The sequence below is a fragment of the Eurypyga helias genome, unplaced genomic scaffold, assembly GCF_000690775.1.
Source record: "Eurypyga helias isolate BGI_N326 unplaced genomic scaffold, ASM69077v1 scaffold6659, whole genome shotgun sequence".
Lineage (NCBI taxonomy): Eukaryota > Metazoa > Chordata > Aves > Eurypygiformes > Eurypygidae > Eurypyga > Eurypyga helias.
Window position 1 is genome coordinate 33,422 of NW_010271293.1, and position 25,403 is coordinate 58,824.

The 25,403-nt window shown below is 39.4% G+C and overlaps 1 protein-coding gene across 1 annotated transcript; it reads right to left on the bottom strand.

Annotated features, from left to right (window-relative positions):
• Positions 1-8,007: 8,007 nt before the first annotated feature.
• MXRA5 (matrix-remodelling associated 5) lies at positions 8,008-24,144 on the bottom strand. The gene is given in 6 exon segments (XM_010158753.1): positions 8,008-10,717; positions 11,139-12,042; positions 12,681-17,699; positions 20,659-21,049; positions 21,373-21,502; positions 23,972-24,144. Coding segments are annotated over 5 exon segments (8,292 nt in total). The 5' UTR covers positions 21,439-21,502; positions 23,972-24,144; the 3' UTR covers positions 8,008-8,805.
• Between the last annotated feature and the right edge of the window lie 1,259 nt (positions 24,145-25,403).

The window sequence follows — 25,403 nt, forward strand, 5'->3', positions numbered from 1 at the left end:
ATCCGCATCCTTGGAAAAAGCAGATATAAGTGAAGAATCTTACCCTTAATTTATAATTAAATTGATATAATGGCTTAATCCTGAGGTTCCTACCTGGGTGTTTGGACTAGGGGAAGACTGAAAGCAGGTAATGATACAGACAACAATGGTGAACATGACATTGGATCACTCTTGGATTAAGTCACTATCACCCAGACAGTTAGAAACTGTCCATAAGCAACAGCTTCTCACCTCCTCCTTTTCTTTCCAAGGGCACATAAACTCACAGAACATCTATAATGATGGGGGTGTCACAATCCATTTGGAATTTGTTGAATGGGAGACAGACCTTAGCCATTTTGTTTTCCTGTACCGAGGACCAGATTTTCACATTTCAGTCTATATTTAGTAATACTTTGCTGCATATGTAGGTTTATCAACTTCAGCTGAACTTTCCAGAAAGGTCACAACAAGGATGGTAAAAGCTAGGACATGACAGTACGACTCAACATAAGAAATTACTCTGAGCTACATTTTGCTCTCAGGGATGGTCTGACATCTCTAATCACTGCTAATTTTTGTTTTCCTCGGTTTGGTGGAAATCCATACAGTGTCAGGAAGCACAATTCTAGTTTTCAGTAATTGTATTTGGCTGATGGGTTATGTCATCCGGTATGAAGAAATCTCTAATGAGGAAGGGCTCCAGCCAATCTTTGCTGAATAAGTCTCCCATGATCAAGTAGTTTTGTTTCCCATATTTTTGTATGTTATGTACGCATGTGTTACCCTGTTTTATGTGAGGTTAATCAGAGAGAAAAGAAAGAAGTCTTCCAATCCCCTTAACTAACAAATACTAAGCCTTTCAGCATTTTCTATGTGTGATTATGCAAAAAGAGTCTGTTTCTCATTTGGTTTGTTGGGGTTTTTTTTATGAGCTGGGAATCTCCCTCAGATTCACTGTTGCATGAATCACCAGAAGTATTTTTATTCTAATAATAGTTCTTTTCTAAAGGTTGAACTGGATAAGCTGAAAACTCTTAAATGTTGTCCAGCAGTTTAAGAATGGAACTAAAGCTGTAAGAGGAAAACATAACAGGATACATTTTGTTTTAAAGGTTTGGAACCACATAGCACAGAGACATTCAAAATGAAGTCTGAAATACCAAAAAATGGTCACAGTGAAGAAAACTCAGAACCCAGTCCCCTAAACATTTTATTGTGGATAATTTTGATGCTGTGGAGTCATCTATCCAGATTATCACTTCATGTCTCCTCTCCATTTAACCCTTTACATGGCTTTCTCTCCACATGGTAAAAAAACAATTTGTATAGGTTAAAACACAATGATTGAGGGAACAGCATGACATACAGCATAAGTTCATGGGGCCAAGCGAGCCTTTGTTGTAAGTGTGTGTCTTACAGTGCTTCCCAGGGTACACAAAATGTTCATTAATGAGGGGAAAAGGAATTTTCTTGAGACACTTGCTTTTCTCATGATTGTTAGTTTCATGGCCATTATTAAGCATAATTGTCTGTTCAATGGGCTGAGGTGACTAGGGTATAGTTTAATGATTCTTTTGTTGTACAAGGTTATGAGAAACACTAGGATGTATGGTCTGCTTGAGGGCAAGTCTTCAAGTCATCCAGAATACAGAGGAAAATCTGTATAAATTCTTCTGGCCTTAGAAAGCTGCTACAAATACTGTTCAGAGTTCCTCCTTTATAACCTAGAGAATGTGAAATGAAAACTATCATAAGAGATAATTTGCTAGAGTATCCTCTTTCTTACCAACTCTGCTTTTTATAAAGATAACACTCCTTCACTAGAGTGATTATTAGACTGTAGTGCTCTCATGCTCCCAGCAGAAATGAATACACTCTGCCTTGCACCTGGCGGCACTGGTTTGTTATGATCCCAGTAAGAAAGGCACTCTGTAAGGTATTGCTTAAAATGGCATTTATTAGAGTTAGTGCTATAAAGAAAAAAAATGGTGGTATAGATAACCTTGCCTGTCTTCAGGTGCTGGAAACCCCAAGTTGTGCAGTAACGGATTCGCCTCTAATCAGGGTGCAGCACACCGTGCAGAGTCCATCCATGGTAGAGTTACCCCAATTTGGTCATCTGAGCTATTTAAAACAGAAAAAAAAACCCCAACTCTATTCATTATTTCTACTGTCAAACAAAGAAGATATTCATGTGTAAACTTGTTGCTGCACTGCTAGATAAAGGCAAGGCCGTGCAGGTGCAGTAATTGGTGGTACCAAGCAGGACCTGCCTCCAGGCTCCTCTGTTATAATTACTGGCCAAGTTTATCCTTGGGCGAAGGGATGTGAGCAACACAAGGTAGGTCTGAAGGCCACCCTGGATGTGCAGCACAGGTCTGTGCCTGCTCAGGTTAGCTGTGATGTGGTTCACTGACTCCTTCATCTGTAGTGGTCTTCTGGTCAGCATCAAGACCTATAGGTATAAACGTACACTTACAAATGTTTCAGGAAAGCATTCAAAACACTATACAAAAGTTTGTATATTGAACAGTTTAGGTCTAATACAAAAATGTCATTATATTCTAAAAGAATTTTTAGCCATTTACTCACAGGGCAAAGTCAGATGAAATGTCAGGCAAGCTTAACAGTTCACTGCTGCTGGAAGAGGTGCTCCTGCTTCCTCTCACCTCATTCCAGATCATTGCACATTTCCTTTCTCACCTGTGTGCCTTTCACTTGTTACTTGGATGAGCCAGTTCAGCTCACTAACCAGGCTGAAAAACTATATACTCCCTCCTTACCCACCCCACATCCCCCACCCCCCTTAGTTTTTTATCAGATTAGTGAGACAAACTGAATGAGAGGGAGCCCACATTAAAAAAAGAGCTGGTGTAAGGGATCTAGGGAAAAATTACTGCTGGAACAGGGAAAGCAGAGTGTGTGGTGTTTGTGGGGTTTTTTTGTAGCAGCAACCTAGTAGATTGGCTCACCTCACCTTGTCTGACTGCACTATATGCAATCATTTTGTCCACACACACACACTATTGTGTTACACATGGGACCTAAAGATGATTAAAAATACATTTTAATTATATCATGATTGCAGGTTACAATGCTTTATTAATAATGTATTATGATTACATGCCTGTTATATATTTTAATAGCTATGTACATTTATTTATGTAAATAACATTTTCGATGTAATAACTGTAATAACAGCACAGTAATGTTGGCATTATGACTTCTTAGTAAGACTTCTACTCAGATTTTAAGCAAGATATTAGCAGGAATTTTAGAAACAACTGAATAGGTTAGTACCTGTCCTGCACAGTGTGAAGAATTTTGGCAAGGTATTAGCTTTTTAAAAGAACACAATTAATGTTAACCTCCATTTTATGTAAGAAAGGTCCCTTGTATCAAATATCCAAGTCCCAATTGTTCTATTTTTCCTTTGCTTTTAAAATACTGAGATTTTCATTTTTCTTACTAGTTTTCAGGCTCACTTTATTAAAAAAAAAAAGTTCATTTAAGAAAATGTTAAGGATTTCTTTTTATAGAAAATCTGGAGTCTGAGTACTTTCCTATTGATTTCAGTGGGATGGTTTTCTTGCTAGCTCTATAGCAGCTGCAAGTATTTGTCATCCTTGAGATCAGGCCTCTTCTGCAGGTTAGTAAATAAGGGTTTATGAGCATGTTGCTCACTTGGCCTGTTATCATAATGTTCCGAGAAGCTCATAAATGCACACAGCAGTTCTTTGTAGGTAAGTATAGTGGCTTAGTCCATTGATCATTTGTAGCAGAAACAAGGAAAATATCTAGTTTTGAGTCAAGGTCTTTATGACTTTTTAACCAACACTAAGAGTGAAGGTAACCATGAAGCCCATGCATGTGTTGTTAATTCAGGAGTTGTGAAATATGCATATGATGTCAGGTGTACTTTGAGTGATACAGAACGCCACTAATTAGGTGTGACGGCACCACTTCTTCTTTGAATTTTACTATCTCACTATGCACCTCATGTCATTCTACCCCCACACTTGTCAAGACTCACGCTGCTGGCTGCCGTTTCTGGTCCCTGGCAGCTGGGAGACATCTGGTATTTAGGCCTCTTTCCCACTTGGTGATCTGGTACGTTGGACATGGCCAGTCTGTGAATTCTTTGATATTATGGCCAGCTGTGCTTGACGAATAGGGTCACAGCACGGGAAAGAAGCCATGCTGCAGCACTACTGCCAACACACATTTCACTTTGTGGGGGCCCTACGCTCCAAGAAGTGCTGAGTAGGTGGTACACAGCTGCAGCCCAGTGTCATAGCATCTTCCCTGTCTCATCACTCCAGGTGTCAGATGCATCACTCTCACCATATGAAGAGTAACAGTGGGCCTTGCCTATGGGAAGGATAGAAATATAAGAGGTCTACCTCCTAGGCAAAGAACAGTTTGCTTATTCAAAAGGAAGAATAAGTAGAGGGTCAGAACTTCACATGTGCAACAGACTGTTGAAAGATAGGAATGTCCTCAATTACTGCTGCACTGTCTCTCTACCAATTGCACTGCCTCACTCTCTATTAAATCACCTTGCTCAAATCAACTTCCTTCCAAAGAAAGAGGTGGGCATTCACACAGAACAGGTGAATATTTTGAGTGTCTCTTCAGCCAGGCTCAGTCAATTTATGGCAGGTGAGGTTCTAACCCAGATATTTACCAAAATTTAGAATCATAGAATCATAGAATGGTTAGGGTTGGAAGGGACCTTAAAGATCATCTAGTTCCAACCAAAGGTTTACAGTGAAAAAGATACTTTTTGCTAGGCCAACAGGAATAGCTGCAAAAATTACACCAGTCTTAAAGGCACACAAACCAATCTTTAACTTCATAGATCAATAAATGGCAACAGCTCTAACAAGCCACTCTTTCTACCACAAGATAATCCTCCATGATCCACTTGCGTTTTCCCACTGTCTGCAATAGCTTCTGCCTTATTGTTTATCTTTTTCTTGAAACATTGTTGAGGAATGATTAATGAAGTTTTGATCGTTCTCTGCAAGGACTTACACTGCATTTCATCATTCAGAATATACTATGGTCAAGTTGAAAGCAATAGAAGAGGGGGAATGAGGGTACAAGCTATGCACATGCTTGTACAGCTTTTAGAATATTTTCATGTTAGCTGGCTACACTGATAGATGGTGAATGATTATTTGAAAACATATGGATAAATAAAACCCAGGTTGGGTAAAACAAACACTGAAAGTCCTTGCAGTTCTTTATTTCTGCTCTGTGCAACCCTGTGAATGATGTGGTGTGAGATGCCTTTGTAAACTAAAATCTTTGAATGATAAAGAGATCCTGCAACATACTGCTTCTAGAAACCCCTCCACGAGATTTCCAAAATAAGTTGTGGTCAAATATGTGGAAAACACATTAAACAAAGTAGCTCTCTTGATACCAGGGTTTGCCTGGTTTATGTTTCCTCAACAACAGCCGTAACAGTTTTTCAGTCTTCTTCTACCTCAGTTGTCAGTCATGAACTTTTGAAGATAATCACTAAGGCGTGTAAGTGAACTAACTGGCTAGTGTTTTAGGAATTTATCAGATCTTGATGACATGAATACCCTGTTTAATTTCCTGGTTTTTGCTTTTCTGGCCTATATTCCTATCTCCAGTTTTGTTATTAGTTGTATTAGGGATATGGTCACAGTAAACCTCTTTTTGTGAAGGACAAAGAAAAAACCATGCATGCAACTTCCATTATTTGCAATCTATGCAACTGTAAGGAGACATCGTACTCTGCTTCTCAAAAGAAGACGTCAACAAATATTTTTTCTCCATTTTCAAAGCAAAAAGCAAGGAATGGCAAGTTTTTTTTTTCCCATGGCAACTATCCAGGACCTGCTTGGATTGATCAATTAAAAATTGTGAAACCTTCTCAAACCAAGAGCAAGCACCTCATTTGCCAGCACCCCTCAAAATCAGAAAAGGAAGAAGCTCCATTGTCTTTGAGTGTATAGCTCCTGCTTGGTCTGAAAGATAATGATGACTTCCTCAAAAAAATGAAGTGTTGTGTCCTCCAAGTAATGCAAATTTGTCATTGATTTATTCAACACAACGTCCAGATAATTACATAGACATAAAGGAAGAAGTTATGGTTTAAATTCACGGTCCTATGACTGCTTGCGTTTGATGGATCATTCAGCACATGGAGTGACATGCAGATTCAGGCCTAAGAATAGAAGTCCTGGGACAGACTTGGTTTCTTCATGAATTTCTTTATTTATACAAAAAGAACTCAAGATGGATATCCTGGGCAACTGGTATCTCAGCAGAAAAAGAATGTAGGACAGATAGGACATATGGCTAAACACTGCTTGAGTATAAAAAGTGTTAGTATGATATTTGTTAAGCTGTAGTTACATTTATTTTGGAAGAGAAAATTTTATTGGTCTCTGTTTTGGAGTATGTTTTCACGAAAGGGTTAAAGGCAAACGTCATGGAAATTATAACACATAAAAAGATGTTAAGTTCAATTTTGAGGGAATTTTGCAAGTATTCAGGTCTTGACTTGAATTAAGAAAAGGTCTTGAGCCAAATCTTTCATTTCTGGTGCTTCCAAAACTTCTACTGGCAGCAGTGGAAATTCTGGATTGATGAATAAAACATTATCAGATGCTTTGTTTGATCCCAACAGATGAAACGTTTTATTTTGGATTCTATTTTCTTCCCTTAACATTAAAAAACTCTGCTTAGTGGAAATATATAGAAGTCTTTCAGCATCCAAGAATGTCTCTAAATTCACGTAAGTGTTAGCTGAAGACTGGACAGTCAAATGAATAAAAGTGCTTGACTCCTATTCCAGTGCTAAAATGCTGACTTCAGACTCTTTTAAAGGATGGGTTGTTTTGGTTTAGTTTGGTTTGTTTTTTTTTAAATTATATTACCTTTTTCCAAGAACTACCATAATACAAAAAATGGCTAAACTTAAGTAAATGAACTAAAGACATATCTAATCTGTGACTTGTGTGAGGAAAATACCCAGATTAGAAAAGATCACATGAACAATCTAGTTAAAATTTGAACACTTGTCCCTTTCTTCATTAACTACTCTAACAAGCAGCTGCATTCCTTTTACGTATTTAGACACATGCTTCACCTTGCGCACTGATTTAGGGACCAAGAGTTTAAACCATAAAAGAGAAACTAAGACATAATTAAGTGCTATTTAATTAGGCCAGTAACATAACTGCTTTTTTAATAAAACTTGTGTAAAACCCACATTTTAGCCTGCACTGACTTTTTAAAAAGTAAGTTTTATAAAATATTCTACCACATAAATTATTCCTCTTGTATCTTCAGCAATGTCCTTATAATTTAATTCAACATCCTTCTTCTAATCAAGTATGTTTTACTTCAAGTAGTTCAGTTCTGTTTAACATGATAAACACATTTTGCAACAGCTTACAATTTTCCTAAACTGTATAAATTTGTGGGGTGAGGAATTTTTTGTTTACAGTTTTTACAAAGTTTAAATATTAGAAAAACAGTTTATATTACTTTCTGTCATGTTTTAATCAATACAGGAAATTAAAACAAATCTTCTATTTTCATCTTATTCTAAAAAATGAGAAAAAGTTTTATGAACAATCAGAACTTTAAGAATTCAAGAATAGCTCAGAGATTCCATATGTTTTATGGGTGACATAACATCTGCAAAATTCTGATTGGATTTGTTTGTTGAAAGATGGGCATATTCAGTATTTTGTAGCAATTATTTAAATAGTATAATTGACATATATAAAAAATCACATCATAAATTTACCCAATAAAACATCCTTGATTGAAGAAAAAGAAAAACTTGTAAATGTATCAATAAATATACACAACAGAAGTGTTACATTTTTATTAGGAAATCATGTTTAGAAATGTAAAGAATATGTATAACACTATATGACCTCTGGTTTTGACCTAACATTGTACTCTCAGTGTTTGGAGCTCCCCTTTCTCGAAAGAAAATGAAAACCACAGTGAATATGTTTTTTTGAAAATATTTTTTATTATAAAATGTACAATATATTGACCTTAATATTATAAAACACTGTAATGTATCAGAGTCTTGTAAAGACCAATAATTTATAAAATGAGACCAAGTTCATTGTTACTCTTTCCAGTCTCATAGTCTGATTTAAAAATATATATAAAATATATAATGAATGATTTGACTGAGGTGTCCTTAGTAGCTGGAAAAAGTTTGCTCATATGTTAAGGTAACTAATGTCTGCCTGTATTTTTATTAAAATAGATCACTCTCATTTGCTAAGTTAGTCTTTGATTTTGAAGAGCTGATAGAATGAACAGAAAGGTTAGTAATCATATTCTATAAGGCTAGATTATGTAAAAGCGCTGCAGGGTATAAAGAAAATTATGTTTTGCTAAAGCACTTCTATCACTGCAGCTCATTTATTAACAGTTAATACTTCTTTGGTACTTTTAAGGTGCTTGTTAAAACAAGGAATAGCTTTGGACTATTGACAAGAATAGAGTACTTCAGGTCTCAGATGCTATTGGATAGCATGAAAAACAACACTACAATCTTTCAAAAATTTAAAGACCTTTTCCAATGTGTTAATATCCTCATTTGCAGTATGTCTACTGCTTCCTTTTATTGCAGGGACCTACTACCATGTTGAGTAGAAAAGCAATGCACTTGGCATGAAAATAGGATTAATTACTTATTTTTTTCTGCCCTCAGCCTTCTTGGCTTTGTTGCAAGCAGTACTTTCCTTGTTGGACTCACTTGGCAGTGACCTGAACACTAGCATCCAGCCAAAGGCATTTGTTTTAGTGTTAGAATATGTGTATGTAGGTTGTTTTCGAATCACTGCCCAGTATATTTTTAGCAGTGCATTTATAGAAGCCCGCATCCCTTTGAGTCGACTGCTGGATGACTAATGACCCCTGAGGGTGGAGGAATTTATTTCCATACAGACGGGATTGAGCTCCTGTTGTCAGATGTGATTTGTCTGGAAGCTCCCAAGTTATTTCTGCTTTAGGAATTCCAATGGCCATGCAGTTCAGTTTTACTGAATTTCCAGGCCTGGCATAGATGACAGGTGCTGGCTCGCTGGTGATCCGGGGAGGATAGGCTATCACAATGACAGGCACGTTCATTACAGAAGTGCCATACTCTGTGGACACCTTGCACAGGTAAGTGCCCCTGTCAAATACAGAAGCCTCACGCACTGTCAGTGAGCCATTCTCCAGCAGGGAAAAGCGACCCACAGCTTGGGGGGCGTCCAGTACCATCCCATTGGGCAGCGTCCAGGAGATCTGCGCCCGCTGGTTTGGCTGGGTGATGCAATGGAGCTGCAGAGTTTCTCCATTGATGATGCTCACCAGGTTGTTGTACTGGTTGCTGATTTCTGGCCTGAGTCCCACCTTCAGGAACACTACCCGTTCCACATAGCCTCCTGGGTTTCTGGCTGTACAGCGGTAAGTCCCAGCATCCCCAGCAGAGAGGCTGCTGATGTGTAAGATCCCATCCCTCTTATGGTAAAATCTGTGCAGACGGCTGCCACTCAGCACTTCAGTGCCATTGGGAAGGATCCAGCTTGTGCTGGGCTTGGGGTTCCCCTGGACTGAGCAGTTCAGATTGATGTTGTGCCCAGCAATGGCAGTGATCCTTTCATTGACAGGGTCCCTGAAGGAGGGTTTCTCCAAATGGTCTGTGATAAGGAGCTGCACTATCAGTCTCGCTTCTCCCCCCTCATTCCGTCCGATGCATATGAGCTGCACCGCGTCTGTCTGCCTCACCCCTCTAATGTCCAAGGTACCATTATGATGCACAGTGATCCTGTTCCCATAGTAGGGAGCTGGCAGGATTACTCCTTCTGGAAAAGCCCATAAGACCCGTGGAGCAGGGATGCCTTCAGCTTTGCAGTTAATAAGTTTCCGGCTGTCCCTGATGGCTGTCTCCCTCACAGATGTTATTGCACTGAGATGTCCATTGATTCTGGGAGGCTGAACATTAACATGGATCCAGACAATTTTCCGATCTTCTCCAGCACTGTTCCGCACTACACAAGTATAGTTACCGCTGTCAGATCTTTGGGCCTTTTGGATGAGGAGGGTTCCATCCCTGTATACCTGGTATTTGTCAGATAGGGAAGGAATAGGCCTGTTGGTTGGTGAGAGCCAGGTCACCTTGGGAGTGGGTTCTCCTTTGGCTTCACATGCTACTGTGACAACATCACCATAGGGTACATTAATAATGGCATATGTTTTGTTCCTGATAGTTGCAGGCTCAGCCACTACTTTGACCCGCACTTTCATTTCATCCTTCCCAATCTGGTTCTCAGCATAGCAGGTGTAGTCCCCTTCCTCTCTCAGTCCAACATCATTGAAATACAGGGTTCCATTATTGAAGACCACGTATCGCTTTGTCCGGCTGCCACTGTCATCTGACTGCATGAAGGTATTGATCATGCTGCCATCTGGGAGACCCCAGGAGATCTCAGGATTTGGCAGACCTGTAGCTACACAGTCAACTTTCAGATCCCCTCCGTACTTGACCTTGTGGTTATTCTCATTCTTATGTTCTATTTTGGCTGGTTTCATCATCACATTCACTTTGAGGACCACATAGTCATCCCCAATCTTATTGCGGGCCACGCACAAATAGTCTCCTGCATCTTTATCTGTAACTGAATGAACAACCAAAGTCCCATTGCTGAATACTTTGATTCTAGTCTCCAAGCTACTGTAAAGAAATAAAAAAAAAAAAAAAGAAACATAATATGAGCTGCAAAATCATATTTTAAGTATTAGTTATTGAGTGAAACCTGGGGAGAAAAATAAACAACTCGACAATACTGAAAATAGAAAAGGAACATTGCTATTGTTAGATAATTAGATGGCCTGAAATGTCTAACTTATTCTTCACCAAAAAGCAAATGGAAAATTAATTCTACTCACTTGTAACCAAGCAATTCTACTTTGTTACATTCAATTACTTTAATGGTGCTTTTGACAATTAAACAACCATAAATACCAAATGGTGTTATTTTCTACTGAAGTGTAAAACTTCTGTGAGTCAAAACTCACAGAAGTCCAGAATGAAACTTGTACAGATATGAATGGTCTTTTCTCTCAGTTCCTCTAAACTGGAATTTAGCTGTGACATCTCAAATAGTTATTTACCTGTGTAATTGGAAGGCAATCTCCATAATATCCTAGGCCAGGGGTCTCCAGAAGCACTACAGTCCAAATGCAGGACGCTGCCATACGTCACATCTGTCCTCTGAGGAGAGCTCCCAGTGATCTTAGCATTAGATGCGTGTTTCTTCACATGGAGCTGTATTGCTCTCCTGGCAGCTCCCACCATGTTAGCAGCAATGCACTCATAGGTCCCACTATCCTTGGGGGAGACATTGCGGATATATAGAGTTCCATTGGGAAAAACAAATAAATTCCCATTGATAAACTGAGACGGTCGGATTTGCGTGCCATCGAAGACCACCCAGCGGATGCTGGGAGAAGGTGCTGCTTTGGCAGTGCAGTGGATGTTAATACTGCTACCAAGGGGCAAGGAAATGTTCTCTTGCTTATCCTGCTGGATGATGGGGGGTAAGGCTGCGATGTGTAGCCTCACTGCAATGCTGTCCGCTCCTGCAGCATTGCTCGCTACGCATTTGTAAACTCCTCGGTCTGAAAAAGTTGCTTGCTTGATAGACAAGGTTCGATTTTCATGAAGCATTATCCTGCTTTCTGTGGTGGTAACTGTCTGCAAAATCTTCCTATCTGGGAAAATCCATGAAATATGTGGGCTTGGAGTCCCACTAGCCTGACATTCCATTGCTATGGTCTCGCCAAAATAGACCGTGACATCTCGATAGCGAGGCAGTAAAATTTTGGGCTGGTAAGCTACAACTGAGAGCACAATGATCATTTTATCTATGCCATGTAGGTTCTGTGCTGTGCACAAATACTGTCCACGATCCTGAAGTTGAACATTTCGGATAAGCAGGGTACCATTTTTCCAGACTTCAAACCTTTGTAACCTAGTGTTGGCTGTCATTAGAGCTCCTGGAAAGGTGATAGAAAAGAAAGAAAAGGAAAGTGAAAGGGTTTGTTTTGAAGACATACATCACTACATTGGAAAAGGTTTATGGAAGATTTTAGATTTATTTAACACCAACTACAGCTTCAGACAGATCACATGACATCTCCTAACACTCCCCATAGCTCAAATTGGTCTTTGTTTCTATCGCATACTAGCTTGCAAGCCTGTACAGTGTGGGAATTTTTAAGGCCTTTAGGCTTTACGATTCCTCTTAAGTCTTTACATAATTTCGCTTTTCCTTTTCCTTATGGAGATGACACACACCTCAATATTTAAGGCAGCAATGTTAACAAACCCATACTCAAAAGTGTTGTCATCATAAATTCTAACTACTGCGAATAATCAGTCAGCTGTTCTTTCCTCTTCAAAAAATAAACTCATTAATTGGTAGAGGGTTTTTTTACTGTAAGAAATACTGCAAAGTTATTTTTACCTATAATGATTAGTTGCAATTAGTCACATTTTATCTATAATTATTAAATGAGACAGAAATAATTCCTCAGTATTTTCTACTATGCCTGCAATCATGTTGCATTTCTACGCAACAGTATTTGTACCCATTAAAAAAATGTGTGGAAAAATACATTTTTCTCTGTCTTACCTGTAGATACTTTTGTCCACGTAATAAAAGGCTTGGGTTCCCCTACTGCATCACAAGGAATAAAAGCATCAGTTTCAGCAATCACGGATATGCTCTGAGACCCTTTTGTGTTAATTTTAGGTCTTTCTCCACTTATCTTGAAATTAGTGGAAGACTGAATTACAGTTGAATTGCGTGGCATAACGCCACCCACATAAGGCACAGATGGAACTTTTTGATGATGATGATGATGGACAATTTTAAAAGGATGGACTGTAGTGGATATTTGTGGTTTTGTGTGCTGAGACGGAAAGGCTGGAGGGGTAATCTTCAAAGTCGCTGGTGGTGGTGATGTGGTGGTTGTTGCGTGTGGCACTGGAGGCACTGGAATAGCAGTAGCTTTCTGCACTGTAATCCTAGTAGGAGAGGTCTGGGAAACCTTCTTCTCATTTGTGTCTTTTGGGACTAGTTGACTAGGGGCCACTGGTTTAGGATGGATACTTAAGTGAGGGAATATCCTTGTTCTGTTGTAAAGGAATGGTATTCTGGAACTGGGATAATAGGGGATCCCTTGACTTGGTAGTCTTCCTGCTGTGCCTCTGTTATCTGGAACATAGTTATTTCCAAAAAATCTTGAATTAATATTGTGTCTGTTCTGACCCTGATTACCAAACTTGCTTGAAGTGAGTGGATTTTTGTGAAATGGAGAGGCTTGTGTTGGGGTAGTTGTTTCTCTCTGAGAGGCAAAAGATTTTTTATCATGGATGGTATGTGCTGCATATGCTGTTATCTCTGGTTTATTGGTGTAGTGAAGAGGCTGGTGTGTTATAAAATAGCGAAATGGACCTTGTGTTACCATATATGGAGGCTTCACGGTGCCTCTTACCAGAACATGTTTTGGAGGCACAACAGGCAGTCTTTGGTTTAGGCTTGGTATCACTCCAGCGGGTGGATGGGGAAGGTTTGGATTTAGCAGCAAACTGTTGTTTGACTTACTGCTATACATCTCTCTGAATTGCTCCTCTTTTGACTGTATGTTAATCCTGTTTTGGCTAGAGGAAGGAGTAGGGTGCACATTCTGTCTTGAGCTCACCACTATTTTGTCACCATCTGCTTCAACTTGCTTTGCTTCTGGGAACCTTTCTTGATTGAAAGCATTACTTTCCTCGGTGGTATAATAAATAGAAGGAGATGAAGTGCTTGAAATGGAAGGGGGAAGAATGTCAAGTTTTATAGATGGAATAAGGGCAGTAGATGTAGTTGGAGGGTTTTCAGTGGTCTGCAAAGTAGGATGATTGTGAAATACATATGACACAGCATCTTTTTTATTCAAGATAGATGGCTTTGTCCCATTCTGAGAAGCAACAGGTTTCTTTGTTTCTCTAAGTGGAAAAGTTTGAGTTTCTGTTGTGCTGAAGGAGGAGGACAAAATAATCATCTCATGTTGCTGAGATGGCTCAGTTATTGCTGGTGTTTCTAAAGATACTGTGGGCTTCCATGGCTCCTTTGAAACTGAGAGGTCCTTAAAAACTTTCCCTGTGCCAATAGTAATACTCGAGTCAGTCATAGTGGGATATATCTGCTGGAACATTGCAGTAGTTGTTTCATTAACCACAACTTCTGATTCAAACAGGATAGGTTCTTCCTGAGATTCTGGTTTTGTTGATAGTATCGAGCTTTTAATATGGTCAGAAGTTGTTGTGCTTGATTGTTCTGCCTTAGTATCCATGGTTTTAGAATCTACCCTAATGCTCTTCTCCTCAGATATATTGTCTAGCGAGTGGTATGCTGGCACTTCACTTTGCCCCTGTTTCAGAGATGTGCTTGATTTTTTTGTGGGAACTGCATCATGTACAACATATGATGATAAAATTGTGGTAGGTGCAGTCACTGGAAGCGCCAAGGTTTCAGGAGCAGTAGAGAGTGTCACATGTTTTTCTTCAGGTGGAGAAGCAGTAGGCCTAAAGAAGGAAGCTGTGACCACCTCTCTGATTTTGGTAGTTTTCTCCAACACAACGGGATCAGTAACTAATGAAGGAGTGAATTCCATACGCTCTTCTTTCTTAGCCTGTATTTTGATGCTGTTTTTAAGATCAGGACTTTCAGGAATTGCAGAAGTTGTTTTGGTCACAGCTTCAAATCCAGGTGTCCTTAGAATAGTAGGCATTGCCTCAGTGGCTGAAACAACAGGAGGGAAAGGTTTTGGTCTTTGTCGGATTCTGTTTGGCCTCAATCTCCTTCTCCCATAAGGCCTTTTTCTTGCATGGTGAGTAACAAGTGAAGGCATGGTCTTTCTAGAGGGAGTTATTGTGGCCACAGTAGTCAATCTACTCCTGGAAGAAGCAGTTTGCATCCCCCCTGCACTTTTATGAAGAGCATTAGTACTTGGCAAAAGGAATGTGGGATCTGGTTTTGGAGTAGCCAGGTTTCTGTGTTGTCCTCCCTGAAAACTCTCTGCATAACTGCTGGAAATGCTTTCTTGAGTCACTGTATTCCTGTGGGTCTCAGGTTCTTCCTTGCTCTGAACCCTGATGGGTGTGACAGCTGGAAAACCTGTACTTAAGTCTGTCATTTTTGTCTGACCAGTGGATACTTCTTTTTGCTGGTGTATCATGTCACTGCTCTTTTCTGTAAGAAATGGAAAAACAGAAGAAGAAATGGTAGTAGTGCCTACAGGATCTGTTGGGATGATCTCATCTAACTGAGAAGGCGTTAAAATTATGGTGTCAGCTTTCATCGGGTCCACTTCATTTAACTTCACGCTTGTCTCCAAAACTCTATGAAGATCCACAGTCTGAGATTCAGCTAGGAGAGTAGCATCAAGCGGTAGCTCAGCAAAAGCAGAATTTTCCTCTGCTGAAGAAGATACAGTTCTATCCACATTTTCCACTGTGAATGAACTGCTCTGAATATCAGGAAAGTTCGTTACAATTTCTCTAGTTAGAGGCTCTTCAGGGAGAGCATGGATATTTTCTTTGACTACAACTGAATTATCAGCTCTGACAACAAGATGCTGCTGGCCTTCAGGTTCCACAGTTTCAGAGGCAGGAGTCAAGTATGGACCTGACACAGGGATTTCTACAGAGTATAGAGTTGCAGGTGTTCGCAAAGCCCTGTGGTTGGAGAAGGGTTCAGTTTCTGGCCCTGTTAACATGGACTGGACTGAAAATGCTTTAGTGCTGCGGGAAGCAGTGACTGAGAATGGCTCATCTTCACCCACAGGTGATGCATCAGCAGAGGAATCCACCACATCAGCTGCTGTCTCTGAAGGTGGAGGGCTGGCTACTGGATGAGGGACTGAAGTAATTTTCTGCATGACTGATGGCAGCGCAGTTGTTAGAGAAATCGCTGCAGCTGTCGTCGTTCTAGGAAGATTCTTCCCACGGACCTTTGCCAAAATGTCAGCCCAATGCTGTGGATTAATCTGCTTGCTTGCCATATTAATTCTCCTTCGAGATTCAAATACTCTCCGGCCTTCTGCAACATTGCTGTCTTGGGTTCTATCAGTACTCTTCCAGATTTTCATTTTCCGTCTCCCTTTCTTCCGCTTTTTAATTTGAGCCTCTGGCACCTGCTCATTTTTTTGTTTAAAGGATATTTCCCGGTCTTTCAGGTGGTTCTTTCTTCGTGAGAACTCATTCACCCCACCTGCCCCTGATCCCTCTCCATCATCTATGACCCGCACTCTTGTTTTTGATGAACTTTTTGAGCCAGGGCGCTTTTTTAGCTTTATCCTTTTAAATGACCTGTCAGACACCATTTTATTTACTGTGACCCTTACAGCAAACTGATCTGATCCTTGCTGATTGACAGCCACACATCTGTAATGGCCACTGTCACTGACATGGCTTTTTGGAATAAGCAAAGTACCATTGTCTAAAATAAATCCTTTTGAAGAGTTTGATAAATCATTAAGTACCTGGCTGTTTGGAAGAATCCAGCTCAACTGTGGCTCTGGGGTGGCAACTGCATTGCATGGCAAAACTATTGGATCTCCAACGTTTTTTTCAACTCTAACTATGTCTGAATCAGCTACCTGAATAGCTGGAGGCTGCACTAGAAGTCTGTAAGCCATTATGTCCACATCATCTCTCACTTGGGCAACACAATGGTACAAACCACTATCAGTGTAACTCACTGCTTTGATTATTAGCTGGCCACTACTGAGAATGGAAAACCTACTGTCTTTCTGATTAAACGGTGCCTGCAGTTTAGTCCCATCTGGAAAGAGCCACTGAACAGAAGGGCTGCCAGAGGCTTTCACACTGCAGCTCAGCTGACACTCTGACCCTTCCACCACACTCTGCGCTGTCCTTGTGCTTTGGTTTTGCTCTATCATTACCCAGCTTCTCTGCTGCCTGGTGTCTTTGGTGTGAATTGTCTGAGAAAAAACAGTAAAATAAGATAGCACTACTTTTTTCCCTGTACTCTGGCGCCTATTTAATTGGATATTTATAAGAGGTTGCATCACCCAGGAAGGCTCAGCCAGTATTTGAGCTTTTACACCTGTATAGTAAAGAGCATCATAATCTGAGCCTTGCCTGTACCGATAGCTTATTTTAGGCTCTTTGCTGAGCATAAATTCTCTCTCTAATTTGACAGGTACTTCACTGTAATACGCTATAAGCTTCCATAGTTTTTCATAGTTTTCTCGATTCATTGGACATTCAAAGTCCAGTGAAATTGTAGCATTTATATCAATTTCCTGGGTCTGGATTTGATTCCACTGAATTTTGGTAGAGCCTGTTGGTTTTTTGATTTCACAGTTCAGGTGGACTACATTGCCATGCTCATCAGTCATATTTAGAGTGATGTTCCATGGAGAGGACTGAAGCGCTTCCAGAGGGAGTTCATAACTGTCACCGTCTTCTTCATCTTGACTGCTGCTATTCTGCCTCAGTGAGGACTGAATGACAGGTTTCCTACAGGAAATATCTTTCAAGTTTTGAATATCTTCTTTCTGTAGCTGTTTTGGGCTGTTGCACTTGGGACAGAGCTGTCCCCCTTCATAGGCTTTGTCTTTTTTGCATTTTAAAACACCTGCAAGACAAAAAAAAAAAAAAGAAAAAAAGGAGGAAGGGAGGACACAAAAGCTAGGTAAGCTGAAGAACTCTGTTCTGGAGTTACAGAACTCTCAAAAGTGTGAAATGGACCGCATGAGGAACATATTATGGCACACGACACATAAGGCAAGGCTTTTAAAATGGCACCTCTTTGTTTTCACAGTTGAATGAGTGTCTGATTCACTAAATTACATAATTTCTTCTGAATTAATGAGAGGATCCTGAAAATCATCCTCCTGAAAATTAGATTCACTGCCTCTGAATAAACTGTGTAGAAATTGAAGCGTTCAGAGCAACATTTTAAAGTCAATAAAAATACATGCTGTGTCAAAAAGTTGGCATTGTACAGTGACAGTCTACTCATCTAACCTGCGTACGTAATATGAAGAGGACTTAGTCCTCTCCGCTTTCAAAAGTGCAGTATTTACCTGAGAAATGCTGGACTTCCTCATTAAGTAATCCAGGATGCTTTTTATTTTTCTCTATTAATTAAGAACAGTACTGGGGTTACACAAAACATCTACTGTAGCAACCAAAACTTGCTGATTAGCTCCTTCACTTACAACCTATTTGTCAGCAGCAAAAAAAATAAAAGTGCCACTTCTTCCCTGACTTCTGAAATAACTGTAAACTTTGTCATGATAAAACAGAAACTAAAGCAGAGAAGGAGTGTTAAAATGGGAATTTATAACCTTGACTCATCTCTTCCATCAATGCCAGAAACACTGCTGTCTGCCAAACCAGTTATATATTTATTACATTGTTGTGCTCATTAGAGTGTCAAATGTTGCCTTACATATTTAGCTTGGAACCATGTTGTAAATAAAACGTATTGTTGTTATTCTAGGAAAAAGTGTCATGCTGATCACTCCTGAGGAATGAGGGATGTTTAAATGAACGAACAATATATGGGTGGGTTATAAGGAAAAATGCTAGGAGAAGGGGAGAAGAGTGGCAAAAATTCATACAATTTTTTAATTGAAAAATATATGCTTTGTTGGTCTGACAAATCAATTTTCCTGAGAAGTTCCTACAAATGGAATATTTAACTGAACCAGTTTGTCATTCAGATATGATGTTTCAAAGATAAGGAAAGCACATTTCATGACACAACTGGCCTACAATCAACTTGGCAGTGGCCACACTAGTCTGAAGAACTTTAATAACTCCATAGAATCATAGAATAGTTTGTGTTGGAAGGGACCTTAAAGGTCATCTAGTTCCAATCCCCTGCCATGGGCAGAGACACTCTTCTCTCCATCTGGATAGAATTCACAAAGAAGTTAACGTTATATTTATACAAAGATGCAAAATCTGTCATACATGACAATGGCATGGATAAATTCTTTCCTCTCTCCAATAATCAGTACTTTTGTAGTGTAAAAAAGAAATCTAGTTGAATAAAAATGCTAACAAGCCAACACTGCACACGGAAAGAAAGTTCACCTAATATTTCATTCTTACAATTTACAGTTCAACATCTGTACACTAAATACACATGTTCATTTGGATCAAGGAAACTATGTAAGAATATTAAAATCTAAGTCAAAGAAAAATAATATCAAAGTTAGATGCCTCAAGTATCAGTTGAAGCAGGGACACTTAGATTACACATTCAAGTATCACATATTCTTAAAAGTACTGTCCTATAGCTAAGTGCAAAACTGAAATGAATTACATATTCTAAGATGACAAGACCCACCATCACCCACCATATATGCTCCAAATCATTATATAAACCTTGTGACTCCAGCAGTCATTTGAGACATTTTCAGCTGCAATTAAATGACAATTCCCTCTTAACTATCTTAGCGGCAGCTCTCGTGTAACACCAGTCCCTTTCGCCTGAGATGGGGCATCAGTGATCTAAGATGCCTAAATTAAAAACTGACATTAAAAACAATCCTCATTTAGTGTATTTCTGATCTAGAGACATTAGAAAAATGGTTTGGGTTTGTTTTTTTTTTTCTTCCAGTATTTTGCTTCTGCACATGACCAGAAATGTTCTTGCTTAATGTTCTGGAACAGGTTGCCCATAGCGGAGGTAGAAGCTCCATCCTTGGAAACATTCAGTGTCAGGCTGGACAGGGCTCTGAGCAACCTGATCTAGATGAAGGTGTCCCTACTCACTCCAGGAGGGTTGGACTAGATGACCTTTAGAGGTCCCTTCCAACCCAAAGCTAGATGCCTTTTAGAGTGCCCTTCAACCCCAAACCATTCTATGACTAAGCAGTGTGATATATGTATCACAACTATGTCTGAATGAAGACAGACCAATTATTTTAGGAAAAAAAAATGTAGGATTGTAGGTGTTCTCTGAAAATACTTAAAACAGATTTGCTCCATAATAAAAGAAAGTTCTGGTTGTTGAAGAAAAATAAGATAGACAGGAAGGACACATAATACATAACAGCTTTAACACCAATAGCCTCAAAGTTAAAGGGCCTATCCAGGAATTTGGAAACTTGATTTCCAGTCCTTCTTTGGCTAAGCAATATTCCCATCTTCCATGAAAGAACAGTAACTAGCTTTGTTAGCTGAGGACAATTGCCAGCCCTTAGTCAAAAGTGTACTGCTGTGCAAAGGAACACACTAACAGGTTGTAACCTATCTCCTCATTCCAATTATAAACTTTACTATCACTTTTTGTGTCTTGAATGTAATGGCTAATTCCTTTGTAATCAAATACAGATCTTTAGTTAGTGACATACAACTGCTTCCTCTTTATACTGCTTTATACTGCTTTATACTTTATACTTCTTTATACTGCTTTTTCAATACATGCATTTATTGAATGGTAATGGAACATAATAGTGTCCATAGATATCATGTAGGTAATAATACTCAGGAAATAACAAAACCATCCATATGCACAATAGGAAAAAAAAAACCCTTAACTTTATGAGTTGAAGAAGCCATGGTACTTTTGTTCCTACCTCCAGAAACCTCATTCCATTCAAGAAGCGACTTTAAACTGCAGTCACAGGCCCATGGATTCCCATGAAGGTAAAGATTTTCCAGCAGTGGCATGCCTTGAAACATCTCTGTAGGCAAGGTCCTAAGAGCATTTTCAGACAGGTAGAGATGTCTTACTGTTGACAGTTTGAAATAATCAAGGACCATAAATGTTGAAAAGGTGTCAGGGTGAAGCTGCTGAAGCAAATTTCCTTCTAAGTGGACCAGTCTCAGAGAAGTTAATCCATTAAAAGAATTTGGATGAATAAACTCAATTCTGTTGTGGTCCATGTGCAGTCTCATTAAGCTTGAAAGTCCTCGGAGAGTTTGGCCAGTTATGACTTTCAATTTATTGTAACTTATTTTGAAAACCTAAAACCAAAAAAATAATAGAAGAGATTAACTCTGGGGTTTGATCTACATTCAAACAGAATAGCAAGCATGCAAGCATTTTCCTCCTGCATTCAAATTCCTTTGCACCACTGAAAAATGACATGCTGGTCAAAGAGGGAGAAGACAACTGAGTATTAGTTGGCATTATCAAATATAACTCAGACATAGTTAACAAATCTCCAATGTATTTGGAGGGAAAACAGTATCTTAATCCCAAGAAAGGCACTACAGAAAACATTTATTTTTGTCTTGTTATTCATGGAAGTTAGATTTTATGAAATTTAGGAAGACCTGAGCATTACCTGTAGAGACACAAGATCTTTCAAAGCACCATTAGGTATATTCTGAATGTCATTCCCATGTATCATGAGCAATTCCAGTTTTGTAAGTCCTGCAAAGGAGTTTTCGTATATAGACTGTATACTGTTAAACCTAGAAAAAAAATCAGTTACATTTTATGCACTGACTGTCATGGAGTGCAAATGTAAAATTAGTACAGCCTAACTTTCAGGAAAAAAATTGGAGGGATCTTAATGCATTGTCAAAGGGCCAGGAGTTACTGAAACATTTTTACAAGGCCAAGTATACTTATTTCATGTTTATGTTAACCCAATTTGTGGCACTTTAGTCATAATTTAGAAGTAAGAGTAATAAATAGGTGCTTAAGTTCTAATAGTTGTCAGTATGTTTTTCCATGCAGCTCAGTTTATGGAATGATAATAAATTAATGGCCTGTAGCCAACTAGTGATGCTATGGAGCCTGGAAAACTAGATGGGCTGCAGTGTTGCCAAAACAGCATCTAACAATAAATGAATAAAGATTTGGAAAGAGGAGATTAAAAATTAATATCTCCCAAGCAGCATGAGAAGCAAGAAGTCACATCCTGCTTCACTTACTGTTACAACATGTAATTGGCTACATCAACTAATTACATAAGATCTAGGAATTGACCCTCCTATTATATAATTTGAGCCTAGAATCTCCTTTTAGAAAAGGAATACAGAAAACCTACTTTTTGAGAACAATTTAGCTTCACTTTGGAAAAATAAATCAGGTTTTATTTGCCAATACGGAATCCTTAGGTCTGGTGGACTAGCTCCATATTTGGGTTTTCCATATGTAGACATAAAATCAAACATATGAGCTAACCTGGGCATGAAGTCTCTAAAGTAAGCATCAAATTTTAAAGATTTTTTCCTACTTTTTTAACACTTTTTAGATAGGAAGGGAAGAGATGAGAAATTAAAATACTTTAAATATGGAGGAAATACTGTTAGATCCTCACCGTGCTATCTATCTGAAGATTCAGAATTTTCTAAAAATGTACGTTACTCTTTTGATATTTTTAGTCCTAATACAGATCTGCTAGGCTTATAGCAGTCATTCTATTAAAATTCCTTAATTTGACATTAGCCCTTTTTAAAGATATAAACTTCTCTAAATAACAAATTTTCTTAAATTATTTCCAGTTAGGAAAATAATCTTTACTTCCTAAATACATAGGAATATATATTTCTTACAATAGAATATGGTAAAAGCTCTTTTCCAAAATGAAACAAATTCCACAACAATAGTTAAGACTGTTCCTTCCTGGGAAAGGACACAACTCAGACAATGTCATTCGTAGTGATGAAATAAAAAGACAGGAAAGCGCTTCTATGCTGAGTATAAAATAATATATCTTTCTCAAAAAAAACCCAAACCCAAAAAAACCAGCCAAAATGCCTAAGTAACTTAGAAGCCTATATACCATTTTCAAAAGCAGTTTAGGGATAGAATTTGTCATAGAATGTTGACATATGGGGGAAAGGTGAATATGTGTGGGTTTGAATGTGGTGTGAGAGGCAGGTATTTTTGACTCAAAAATGGCATGAAAGAACAGATTGCTCTAATAGAGATTTACTGAGTATAAGGCCATTTTAAGACTAAAATTAGGCCTTAGATGCATAAAGTGCTGGTGGATAAAGAGAAGGAAAAAAAAGAAATCAAGGTCCCTCTTGTCAGTCCATGTACGATCAATTGTATGGGGTGGTCAGGCTGAGTTCATACCAGGTAATGAGGCAGCTCTGGTATCAAGCAGAAGAGGACTGTGCCTCTTGCTCCATGCCAGGTCACTTAATGACCTAGGCAGCACTTTAGATAGGCAGTCTACCAACTGCCCCTGCCTTCTCATCTCACAATCTGACAGATAAATGTGAGTTGGCAATACCCTGGCAGAGGAAAGTGAGTTGGATGCTGAGCAATCTCTCCCCAAAACACTGATGTCCACTTATATTATGTTTAAATTGCTTGGAAAAAAACAAACCAAAACAAAAAAACAAACTCCAAAGGCAATGGAATAACATTGTTATTACTGTAATACTTTAAGATGTCTCTTTTTTTCCCAAAATGCTACCTGGATTCATTATAGAATTTTATGCCTACTATAGTTTTTTTACATCAGGTATAATATTCCCACCTGGATGCATTCTTGTATAACCTGCTCTAGATGAACCTGCCTTGACAGGGGGATTGGGCTAGATGATCTCCAGAGGTCCCTCCAACCCTGACTATTCTGTGATTCAACATCCAGTAGAAAATCCTTAGGAGGTTTAATCCAATATATTTTTTTATACACTATAAAAAAACTGCATGTACTATTTGCCAAGAAGAACTGACACCATGACGTAAATATTTACTTGAAAATATTAACTTTTCTTTGAAACATGAGGGCTACAGTAAAACCTTCTCCATGCCATTAATTTTGGAGTTTGAAACACAGCGCCTGCAAGTAACCACCCACCTCCGCAATTCCACTTAAAAAGCAGGCACAGAGATGCCGCTACCTCGCACGCGTGCGAAGCGTTCCAGGATTCCGCACCAAGAACGTCAAACTGTTTGCGACAAACTGCCATACGAACCCAACATTGATTCTTTCCACGTGTGCGGGAATCCTTGCCGGCACGGCGGCTAAGGACCGGAAGGTGCAGTGGACTTCGGTGGGGAGGTAGCAGGCGCAGGGCTGGGGACAGCCCCGGGCGCCCGGCGGCAGCCCCAGCCCCAGGATCAGCACCACGGAGAGTGCCCTCGCCGCCGCGCGCCACCCCATCTTTTCGCCGCCCCTCGTCTGGCTCCTCCTGGGTCGTCCGGGCCAGGATGGGGTGGGGGGAAGAAAGAGAGGAGAAACGATGATTTTTCAATCCTTTAAATACCTTTATATACCGAGCGATGCTCTGCAGCGTCCCAGCAGGCTGTAGACAATCGAGGCAAAGTGCAGCCGTAAAGACGTTTAATTTCTTCAAAGTTAACTTTTCCCCCACGATCGTTTGGGCTGGTCTACTAAATGCCTGTCCAACTACAGTTATGCTGTCTCCTTACGGCAGTAAATTTTGTGGGTTCATTCTATACACTAAAGGTAGCACTCGTCTCACCTAAAAATTAGAAAACTTGGAGGGAAGCGTCTAGTTCAAGCAAATTGTCATGGCTCCCTCTACAGTCAATGGAAGAAAAAAAGCAACCTGTAGGCACTTGAAGCTGAATAATATCAGGTGACTACCTGATTGGAGAGCTATAAATAGTACAATTCTGTCTCATTAGGTCCCTTAAGTAGCCTAGCTGCCTAATTATTTGACAGGTTACTAACTTCCAGAAGGGTACAGTCTGGCTGAATGAATCCCATTCATTACGTATATGGGAAATGGTATTATTGGGAGAGAAAATGAGTGAAAGAAAGAGCCAGTTTGCCAAAGACCTGGACCCCCTTGCCACTCATCACTGTTCCATGTCGGATGTGCTTTTACATTGTCATCTTAACCAAACAAGAGCTACGAATGATCAGAATTGATAAAACTTGACAAATTATCCAGAGGTGTTTCTCAGAGGAAATGTAAGCAGGGAAGCTTGTATTTATAATCTTGCCGTGCCTATCAACACTCACGTTCAAATTTTCAGAACTCTGTGGCTAGACTGGGTGGCTAAATCTGGGTGGCTAGACCCATGGAGAGTCATTTCAAGCTGCACGCTGTGCAGCCTAACTTTGGAGAAATGAGTTTGAAATATCCCTATTCTTACCCCTACCGTCATAAGAATCTGAATGCTCTTCAGATTAAAGCCATACAAGAATGCAGGGTACTATTAGTAACAGAAATTTAGTATTACGGCTCTTGTGTGACAACAGCGGAAAGTCATTCATTTCTACTTGCTATTATTAGTTCCATTAGTTACTGCTCTTAGTATAAAAGTCAGATTTTCTCAGATTTGCTAGTAACCAGACACGCTTCTTTTTTTCCTAAGACCCTCATGTGCAAACCATTATTTTCAAAGGAGAGGCTCATCGGGATGAAGAGGTTTCTC